This window comes from Carya illinoinensis, chromosome 15 (genome assembly GCF_018687715.1).
Source record: "Carya illinoinensis cultivar Pawnee chromosome 15, C.illinoinensisPawnee_v1, whole genome shotgun sequence".
Classification (NCBI taxonomy): domain Eukaryota; kingdom Viridiplantae; phylum Streptophyta; class Magnoliopsida; order Fagales; family Juglandaceae; genus Carya; species Carya illinoinensis.
This window is the reverse complement of record NC_056766.1, coordinates 3,132,966-3,144,664: the sequence shown is the minus strand read 5'-3', so window position 1 is coordinate 3,144,664 and position 11,699 is coordinate 3,132,966. Positions and strand designations below refer to the sequence as shown.

At 34.7% G+C, this 11,699-nt stretch overlaps 1 protein-coding gene across 1 annotated transcript; it reads right to left on the bottom strand.

Annotated features, from left to right (window-relative positions):
* Positions 1-6,151: 6,151 nt before the first annotated feature.
* LOC122297337 (trichome differentiation protein GL1-like) lies at positions 6,152-7,860 on the bottom strand. Its single transcript, XM_043107375.1, has 2 exons — positions 7,552-7,860; positions 6,152-7,228 (listed from the first exon to the last, which is right to left on the bottom strand). The coding sequence occupies exons 1-2, from the start codon at positions 7,712-7,714 to the stop codon at positions 6,357-6,359; spliced, it is 1,035 nt and encodes a 344-aa protein (XP_042963309.1). The 5' UTR covers positions 7,715-7,860; the 3' UTR covers positions 6,152-6,356.
* Positions 7,861-11,699: the final 3,839 nt, after the last annotated feature.

The window sequence follows — 11,699 nt, the reverse complement described above, 5'->3', positions numbered from 1 at the left end:
GGGGTCCTACGTACTACTTTGTTTGAAGAGAGGGACAAGGCTAAAGACACTTAAAAAGAGGAACAAGGCTAAAGACACACTGGTCATGATCTTTCTAGGTTCCCAACTAATTATAAAGCCGAGCCCAACAACTCCATTATAGCTACCATGTTGGACGTACGCTAAGAAGAAAAGTTCAGTGAAAAAAAAAGGAACCACAATGTTGAACTTTCACTGTTAAAGTACCCAAAATATGGACAAAAGAAAGACACTCTTTGGTGGTCTTTTAAGAAAAAGATGTTAATGCATTCTTTAATCTTGTCTATATATAGATCATATTCACAAAAGTGTCAAGTGTGCATAAAATTTCATATTAAAATAGCATTATCTCTTTGAAAAAAAGCAGCCACTACTAAACGTTACGTTGTGGCCATTGCATCATTAGTGTGTGGTGATTGCATCATTAATGTGAAAATTTTTAAAGTCTTGAGTAGGAAATTTGAGTATAACATTCGTATTCATTGATTGATCGACGATGGGATAACGAAGTGATCACTAGCAAACTGGAACATCAAAACTGAAACTGTGGCCAATAATGAGCTGAATTATTTCCTACAATTCTAATTATTTAAACACTTTTTGCGATTTGAAGAGAAATAAATACAATATCATGTAGACCTAGTTGTATATAATCATGTTACTATCCACGTTACTGCCAGACGGTATTTTTGATGCAGACTCCATAAATTATGTCTATGATCTCTCTCTAAATTACATAAAATATTGAGTTAAAAAATTGCAGAGAATCTCAAACCGACAAAGAGCAGTGTTATTTAAATAGATTCACGTGTAGTTCATTATCATACAGAGCCCACCCGTGAACTCTAATAGGACCGGACTGCAATATTTGCATGCTCACGCGAGAAGCTGGATATCTCTCTTACTATTTGTCTGACTTCTTTTTGCTGTAGCAGTTAGGCACGAGGCGTTAAAATTAGAGTACTTGATCATAAACAGAACTAATTAATTAGTCAGAGAGTAAGGATTGTGAAACGAGACTTTTGAGTTTGAGCCAATTGTTTTATAAGCTATATAGGGCGCAGCTTCTAGAACTAGAGGTATTTCCACCTCAAGGTGCTGGACTTTGGTACGGCCAAATCATATCAAATTTTGTATTATTTTTCTGTGGCAGTACTTCCGCATGGTTAATGTGCTGTATACAACATATTAGTTATTCTTTTTCTGTATTTTTAGAAATCACACAACTTTCTAAGGTGTCAAAGTGTGATCACTTGGTTTATCATGTTCATCGATTGATCTCAAACCATCAATTTTGACAACCATCAGTATTGAAACTAATAAAAAATGAGAAATGATATTTACATTTTAGGATGATAAATTTCACATACTCTTTTTTTAAAAAAATAAATAAATATGAGACTTATATAAAAAAATTATTTTTTTAATGATAGACTCAATTTTTTAAAAAAAAAATATGTAGCTAGGACTTGTGCATTCTAAAACTATATTTAGCATTACTCATAAAAAATTACATTATGCTCACTCCCTAAAATTGGTGACTCAAGTATCCTTCATAAAAAATAAAAAAATAAAATAAAATAAAACACTAAGAATCCTAAGAAATCTAAAAAAACAAAGTAAAGAATTTGATTTTAGTGATTTTTATCTTATTTTTCAATGGTGTTATCTTGTCCTTTTGAAAGTTTTAAGGGGTGGGTGGTTTTGACTTTTTGAATGAAAGGGAGTCATTGCAATTTTTGACGTGGCACTAATTACATGAGCTGATAAATCAAGTACTTAGTAAATAATTTAACTTTTTAAAGCCATGAAAATACCACAAAAATATGTATGACATTAATGTATGCCAAATTAATATTAATGTGTCAAACAATTTGTGATGTTTGTGATGTTGGCATATATTAGCGCTCATCCCATGCAATATTACTGCCAAAAAGAATCAGCATGGAGGGTGAGAGCTAGAACACTGTGTCCCAACAGAAACTAGAAGAATATGGACTATGCAACTCCCTAGCTAGTAAAATCAAGATTTTTGCTTGGAAAGTTTGTAAAGAGAGCCTACCTACCAAGCATAATTTGAGTAGGAGACAGATACTAAATGAGGAGAATTGTCAATTCTGTAGACCTGAGTTAGAGGATGTGGCCCTTGCCATTTAAGACTACTGGGACAAATATATGCCTATTGTAAAACCAGTAGGCTACTACAAACATTATGGGGATATTGCAGGCTATCTATGTGGGAAGGGGAGCAGGGAAGAGGTTGAACTATTCTTTCTCATATCTTGGAGCTGTTGGTACAAAAGGAATCTGTTGACTTTGAGAATAAGTGCCTACATCCTGAACAAGCAATTGGGCATGCTTTGGCTGTGCAGAAGGCTTACAAGGAGATTAAAGGAAGGCCATTAAAATTGGTAAAACATCATTGTCATTGGGAACATCCCCCTCCAAGGGTGTTTAAATTAAACGTGGATGGGGCCATATTCCCAACCCATCACAGTGCATGTGTTGGAGTAATCCTTAGAGATTGCCATGGATAGGTGCTTATGACAACTAGTAAGAAAGAACAAGAAGTCAGTGATCCAACAAGGATTGAGATGCCTATCCTCAAGGGACTTCAGCTGAGTGTCCATTTGGGGATCGCTAATCTCATCATTGAATTGAAAGTGACTCCCTGCTTATGGTGAAGGAGTTGCAGCAGGTTGAGCCTTCCATATCTATGTTAGGCAATGTCATAAAGGATACTAAGGAGTTGATGACACTTTTTTAAAACTGTGAAGTTAGACATATGGGGAGAATGGGTAATGGAGTAGCACATAGGCTTAATGACATTAACTTGTGGTGGGGATCCTTCCTGATGTAATCTCTCAAGTCCTTTGAACTGACAAACATTTGTAAGGCTGGTTTTTCTTAATAAAGCTTGTTTTCTATCAATAAAATAAAATAAAATAATATATCCCGTGCATTATTAATGCATGCAGGGATGAGCGCTAACTTGTATCTAAGAGATGCTTTCTAACAAAAATATTTTTAGGCTTAAGGTTTTTGAGAAGCGTTTGGTATGTGCGTACGTGACTACAAGAAAAATGCTTATTTATATAATATCTAAAATTCCATTACTATATTTTAATCGGAATCAAGTGATATAATTCATCAAAGGAATTAGAGCTTAATTTGAAAGTTTTAGATAGCTATCTGTTGATCACGTGTTTCGCACACCTAGTATGAATTTCCCTTTCCCGTAAAGACATCACCTGGTAAGAGGAGCATCCCTAGCTCATTGGCCCCCTTAGGCCAAGGGGAGCCTCCAAAGCTTAAGTTAGTCAGGGGAATATCGTTGAGTCTAACTTGGAAAAGGGATAAGTCGAACTTACCTCATGTTTTCCTTCCTTACCTCCTGTTTTCATTCCTTTCCTCTTTTATATCTTCCCTTTAGCTAGGGTCCCATAACCATATTTCTCCAAGGGCTTGTCTGTTCTTCCTCCTTTCTTAAGGGGTCATGCCACCACATTTAACGTAGTAACCCCGTCGAGCACCTTGTGTGTTTTCCTTGATAAAGGCATGTTTTTCAATCGTGTGTATCCGTGCATTTAATGCAGCGTGGATCTCAGCAAGTTTCCCCAATCTGGAGCATATCCACTCAGCGAGCCATCCAATGTATCTCTAGTGACCGGCCCTATGTTAGGTGGAGTGGCCGGTCAATCCCTTCGAGACTTACACATCAGGCTGCAAGCAATGGGCTTCTTCCTCCCAGCCTTCTCTATCCACCAAGCCAGGCCTTGTGAGCCCACTGGGGCCCTCTATGGGCCCCTTGGCGGTTTTTCCCTCACCACTAGCTATGAGATAGTTTTAGTATCCATCAATATTAGATGGCGAAGTACTTTATAAAGAAATGGTAGTTACAAATCTGTGTGAAGTACACACAATTCATACTACTAAGTATTATAGTTTGACTTTCAAGAAAATTTAATTTTAAACTTCTCTTACAAATTATTAATCATGTAATGTCAACAGCATGGTGCATGTATTCTCCGCACCAGCTTGTAAATATAACTTTCCATGTATAAACACACATATTTATATGTCCATACATGAGCTGTTATATACGTACACAGGTTACTAGCTACAATATACAACATACGTACACAGGTCATATATATATTGTGTCAAAGTATAATTAAATTAAGTTGCTTATTTGATATTTCACAACTCGATCATGATGGCGGATCATCGTGATCATATATATATAATCTTATTTTTCTTAGCTTGCTGACGAGGAGACGCGGTTTCATATTCAACAGAGATTCCCTAATGCCTTGCTTCAGAGTTCAGACTCTTAAAAACTGTAATTAAATTACACGAGTTAACCCTGAAATTGACTAGAAAAGTTAACCCAAATATTTTGTACTTTTTTTTTTTTTTTTTTGGAATAATTTCAAATATAGCCGCCATGCATGCATGCATCTGATACAATGAATGAAGAAAATGCATGGCAGATCGACATCATGAATAGCTAGACAAGCTCAACGTACGCAATTCCTTGGGGCCTTGGGCAACTCATGACGTCCCTTTTTTTAACTATTCGAGCAATTGCATCAACTTGAGGCCATATATAACCGGATCAGAATCCAGAGAATGCATGCATGCATTTGCAAACTCTTTAAATCCATACACACACACACACATCATTTTCTTGATCACCTCAATTTGCTTAGCAAATCATACATTTTCCCTACAAGTGATCATGATCATCTATGATATCATTAATTTGTCACGCCTTGATGATCATGTCTTTGTGCAAATGTTACTCCATTTCAAAACTATTGAAAGCCGATTGATCGACAAACAACACTCCGATCCGTATGTCCAATTAATCCTATGGTTGATCATAGATGCATGGTACACAATTTTTTTTTTTAGGAGTTTAAGGGCCGGGGAGTCAAATTAATGTGTCGGTTCTAGTAATTTTTTTATGCAAATTAGGTACGTACGTACGTTATGAATTTATAAACAACTGGCATATATGAGTTGGTCAAGGGTAGTACTGCAGAATGTATGTTTTTCCAAAAGATTAATATCACACGTTAATTAGCCCATATAATGATCTATAAATTGGGTTGAAGTTGAATAATATTTCAATAAAATTAATAAAATAAGTACCATACAGTTAATGTGTCAATGTTGGCTACCGTGTTGTAATTAATTGACCATTTCTTGATTGGGCGAAAAATGGGAGTGGTTGTAACTATAGAATAACATGTCACCCATCAAATCCTTTGCTAATACTTAGGCACCAAAGTAATATTAGACACTCACGTACGTAATTAAACGACAATTATAATAATTATGAGACATCGTTCTAAAAATGAATCTCCAGCATTTACATAGTACTCCAACATATATGAAAGTTGTCTGTCCATGCACGAAAACCTAGTAGCTAGCTAGCTAGAGATCAGAGCAAACAAAACTGGCCTGCATCTGAATTACAAGGCATGCATGGACATGATGATCATGAGTATATAATGCAAGCTGCAGCTTCCCTTTTGCCCTTGTCCCCCTACTACTTAGCAATCAGCCAAAGGTTAATTAAGGGCGCAGATAGATACTTCTACGCTCGATCCACGCATGCTGCATGCATCGATCAAACAACTATATATACATATCTAGATCATCCGTTGAGCCTTTTGTTACCCTTTTTGAATGTAGGTATACTGCAACGTATTGATCGTGAAAGAGATCTTTAAAAGCTAGAAATGAATTTATCTTCATCAGCTTTCAGTAGTACTACACGATGATCTGTTTTAAAACAAAGATCAGAACTAAAAAAATCTCCGAATCATGCCACAAGAATTGATCAATATTCTTCTTTCAACTTAGTCCCGCTAAATTACTAAATTTGTATCCTTATTTGATGTGCTGCATGACTTTAATGCATGCATTGATTTAGATAGGACAAGAAAATGATCGAAACCAAGAACTTCAACGATTTTTAAGAGCAAAGTAAGGTAGGATTCTTCAAATATATGTCTAATCTAGAGAATAATTAAGTAACCACCTTGCACGGCCTACAAGAAGATATGCTAAAAATGCCCTATCTCCATCTATAATCAGGCAACAGCTAGTAAATTTCAAAGGGGGTACTGCTAAGTGTCATATGTAGAAAATGATCACTAGGAAATTTCTGAACCTTGTATATGATGCCAACAATAAATAGCACAAGATTCGAGGGGTTAAACTGGAAACATAATTATTATATATCTATATGTAATATATAAGAAGTTAAATTAAAAAAAAAAAAACAAAAAAAAAAAAAAAAAACGCGGGGGATTGTTCTGTGATAATCAAGAAGAGATTCCCACACCAAGAAAATCGATGAAGGGGATTTCCTTTGATTCATTAATGGATTCATCTCCTTGCTCTTGCTCTGTAGTTGCCCTCAACTTTGCTAATGTGGGTACTGACTTCTCGCAAAAACTCAGTAACTGATCTGATCTATTGGACGTCCTTCCATTGGTTACTTCATAATGATCATTACCAAGGTTAAGGTAGCCAAACGGACTAGGAACAACCTTGGTGTAGTTTTGAAGTCCAAAAGTAGTAGTAGTGGAACCTGGCCGCCGGTAACCGCCATAAACCGAAGAAGTTGGATGGTATCTATGAAGATATTGATCTGAAATCTTTGAGTACTCAGAAATGCAACGCCTAGAACTTGAGTTGAAGTAGTCCCTTCCGTCTGATGATCTTCTCAGAAAATCCATCGAAGGTGAGTTGTTACTTGCTACTGTTGCCATTGAGGTGAAGTTCCAAGAAAGCAAACAACTTGAAGGTGAATCAGCAGCTATCTTTTCTTTATTGGGGCTTCGGAATTCAAAGAATCTGCTGCTCTCTGACCCAATTCTTGAGATAAGCTCCCCTTGACATGTTGTTTTCCTCTCATTAAAATTATTAGAGGTTTTGGAGTCATTGTAGACATCTTGGTATGTTCTCTTTCCGCATATCTTGGATTGTTCTCTTTGTTTTCTTGCCATGATCACATGCCAGTGATTCTTCACAGCGTTATCCGTTCGACCGGGGAATAGCCTTGCTATGAGAGCCCACTTGTTCCCATGAATGCGGTGAGCTGCCAGAAGTCTTTCTTCTTCCTCCTCCGTAAATGGCCGTCTGTTGATCCTAGGGTCAAGTTGATTAAACCACCTCAATCTGCAACTCTTCCCTACACGTTTTTACATAAAAAGGAAAAATAAAATTACAAAACTCATTTGACATACAGACTACTTCGAGACAGAGAGAGTCGGGGAGAGGAATAGATTTGATCATTTTTCTTTCGTATCATGATATATATATACAAGGAATATGATCGATTATCCCCTAAATTAATTATATTTTTTATCATCAGATTAGGAAGTCGAAAAGACTAACAGACTTTTTTCAATAGGATATTCAATTCCAAGCTTTGAAACTCTAATATCTACTAAGATCCAAAATTCCCACAGAAAGAGAGAGAAGGAGGGTAATCTGATGAGTTTGATATAATACCTGATCTTCCTTGAAGCTTCTCTGCAATCGAGTTCCAATTCTGAGCACCATATTTTTCAACCAGTTTTCGGAGTTGTTCATCCTCAGCGGGCCTCCAGTGACCTCGGGGACAAGTAGTATTACTCTTGGCATCATCACTGGAACCGGCTGCAGAATCCTCCATGGCAGCAGCTAGTGCGCAAGAGCGTTGTGGGTGCCACCGACCGATGGAGCTAGCTAGCTTTGATAATTCTATGACATCAAATACACCAAAGAGAAGTCCACAGGAAGATATATAGGAGTAGAAGAAATTAGTACCAACGGAATAAGAAAGTGGGGGAGGGTTGGTTTAGGGTTATGGATGGCAAGTCACTTTTGTTGGTTTTACACGACACATTTAGCCTTTGCATATGTATTAATTATGCGTAGAGCCAATTAATATATATGTCTCTTTATTGCATTCTTTGGGCTACGTACCATACGATCGAACTCTCTAAATTTCCCAACTGTTCTCATTCCTCTCTCTCTCTCTCTCTCTCTCTCTCTCTCTCTCTCTCTCTCTCTCTCTCTCTCTCTCTCTCTCTCTCTCTCTCTCAATCCATGGTACTACGTTAAATCAAACAAGGGATTTATCGACACCTTATAGTTTTTATTAAAGGGACATTTCTCCTATTCTAAAGAGGTTTCCTTGTTTTTTTTTTGCTTATCATGAGGTATTTATCTATCTTTATTTTCATTTAATCAGATTGAGATAAGTTCATGATCATCTGCATGCAATAGCAAAGGGATTTATGGAGATCAGACGTCGACCATGCATGCATATACAGGCATACATACATACATATATATATATGCATATGTGCCCCCCACTACAAATTTAATTTAGCTCAATGGTTTTCACCCACCATAAACTTTAACTAAAAAAGATATATGATTACAACATCTCGATACCACATAAAAAGTTCTTGTACATTTAGTCAATGATCATGAATATGATCTCTTTAGGGAAAATGTCGACATTTTAATTTGCTATATTTAGCAAATCATGCTTCTCAGTGGAAGCAGTTTTATTATCTCTATTACTTCATTCATTCATTAGTATGGAAATGTTAAGGTTGTCATACATTAATGAATTATTCTTGAGCAGATCGAAAACTGATCATATATATAACTGGGAATCAGCTATGGATCATCGATGATCATGATCATGTGCCTGTGCCTCTCAGTACAGCAAATACAGTAGAGTTTGAAGGAATTTTCTTGATCAAGATATATAGTCGATACAAAACAAGCTAGGATCGATGCCGTTCTTCTCTTTCATTTTGGTTTTGTTTTTTAGCCACAAAAGGTGATATAAGGCATCATGACCCTGTAAAAAATGCAAGTTTTAGGTTCGGGTTTGCGCACAGTAAATTCCTTTTGCCGAACTGTTTTCTCAAAAAGATTGTACGTTCATCCTTACTTTATCAGAACATATAATATTTTTCTGCAATATTTGTTCATGAAGATATATTGGTTTGAAGGAGATGTAAGTGCAGCTTGCAGGGTTAACCAAATAATGCCGTGCAAGTACAGCATCAAGAAAAGTAGGGGCAAACCGTCTGCCTTTTTCCAATATATATATATATATATATCATGTATAGATAGAGATATATGTATACTTGCAATTGCTGCATGATGCAGATGACAAGTCATGAGAAGTATAATATATAATGTGTTTCTTAACTGATTAAGATTTCATACCCCACGAAATGGAAAACCTTTCTTAATTCCAATGATATCTAAATTATATGCTTAAAACAAAATAAATAGATTATCTATTCACATCAACATTAATCAGCTAAATTATACATCCATCCATCATTTCATTGGTCTAGTTGGTATAAAATCGGTATCTAATTGTAACTGGTGGATTGGAGGACGATCGAATATCGATCCATCCATCGATGTGCCAATCGGCCAACAGCTCCATCCTATCAAACATGAATTTTTCTTAATTAGTTTCTCTCTCTTTTTCTTTTTTCTTTTTTCTTTTTTTTCATTAATTAATTATCTTAATTAATAATTAGTCCATGCATGATATTATAATATCTTGATGACCATTCCATCAATACCAGGTTGGTTTTCGGTAACAATATTTTGTGGAGAAATGATTTATACAAGTTTTAAATAGACAAGTCCCGTGCAAACAAAATAATATACTCCACTTTAAAAAAGTGTAAAAAAAATTATTTTTTATTAATAGAATCCATTAATTTTTTACAAAGAACTTATATGAGAATTAGCTTGTCTATTTGGGTTTGTATGAGCTTTAGAATTAAAATCCTGTAACATCACCTCCTTTTTCTTTTTCTTTTTTTCTCCTTCTTTAACTTGTTAATTTCATGCAATTCATGGGAATGGTAATATAAATAAATAAATAATAGGAAAATATATATTAGAAATAAGGCAAATCGCATGAGCTTGGTAGCTAGCTAGCTACCAAGGTACGGTCAACAAGAAAAGTAATCCAATCAATTACTTCAATCAAATTAAGATCACCTGTCTAAATTAATGGATGTAAGGTGGGTTACTTGGAAAAGTAAACATTATTATGGGAAGTGGTCAAGTTGATGATGATCAGGTGATATCTCAAAAATTTGAAAATGATCGCAACAGAAATGAAGATCATGTTGTCATTCTAGGATATTTATATTTGATTTGGTAAATTCATTAATTCTTATGCCAAAAGCAAATTTCCTTATATTAATTAATTAATGAGAAAGACACTTGTTACGCTAATTATTTTCTTACCCGTATATAATAATTAGGGCAAATATTGGAGGCAGCCATGCAGCATGCATGATATAAATGCATGCACTTCTTCATGACTTGTACATATGATTTTTTCGCATGCTTTAAATAATCTAATTATGATCAGATATTAGATGATTTATTCACATGAATACCCAAAAAGAAAAAAAAAATTGAAATGCAATATATATATATATATATATTATTGTCATGCTTGAGGTTATATTATATATATATATATATATATGTTCCTAGCTAGCTAGCATGGTCAATGAAAATATTAACCAAAAAGTTTGAGAAAAGACTTTGATCGATCTTGTAGATGAGTTAATTACGTTTTTCTAAAGTACGTGTAACCTGATCAAGAGGGAATTACATTGAATATTCATCCTTATCATTAAGTTGCCGGTCTTGGACTTAATAATTACATATATATATATATATATATTGAAGCCACCAATAACGGTGGGAAGGGTTTTGTATTAATTAAATGATATTTGCAGTCTAAGAATGTATAAATTTTGCGTAGTACTCCTTTTAAAAATAAATGTGTAAATATAAAACCCACATAAAAAAATAATTTTTTAATGATGGGTCTTACGTACTTTTTTTCAAAGATAGTGCGCTGAGTTTACAGACTTTAAAACTGTATCTAACATTACTCATTAATTATATGTATGCTAAATTGAATTATACAATAATGCTTGATATATAGATATATATATATATCATATAAGAAATAATACTTACAGTCATGAGTACATAAATGTCGCGCAATCATTTTGAAAAAAGTGAATAAATATGAAACTCACATAAAAAAAAAATTACTTTTTAATAGTAGACTTCATTTTTTTTTAAAGAAACTATACGATACTTATGCACTCCACGATTATATATAGCATTACTCATATCATATATATCGTAACCACGATCGAGTAGTCAAGTGTCCTACGATGCTTAATATATAAGTGCATGCTTTGAATTATATATCACATATACAGCCGGTACAATAATATTGGTTTATAGAAATTAAAGTCATTGGTCAATATCAGATGAGAAATAAATTAACCGTTAGAATAATAACAATATTACCTGACCGACGGCCTGGCTCGATTAATATCTGATGATCTGAATGTGTTTTGTTTTATCGATGATCTGTGCGTACAGGTCATGTTGCGTGCAATTACAAGAATAAAGAAAAGGATTCCAAATAGCTATCATCAAACAGTAAAAAATGAAAAGCATTTCTGTTATTACTTGCACAGCCAAAACATCCATGCATTTCCTTCAAAATGTCTCTGTTTGAAAACCATAAGATACCTTTTAGATCATCTCTTACCTTCCGCCCAAGAAGAATATAACCCATGTAATTAAGC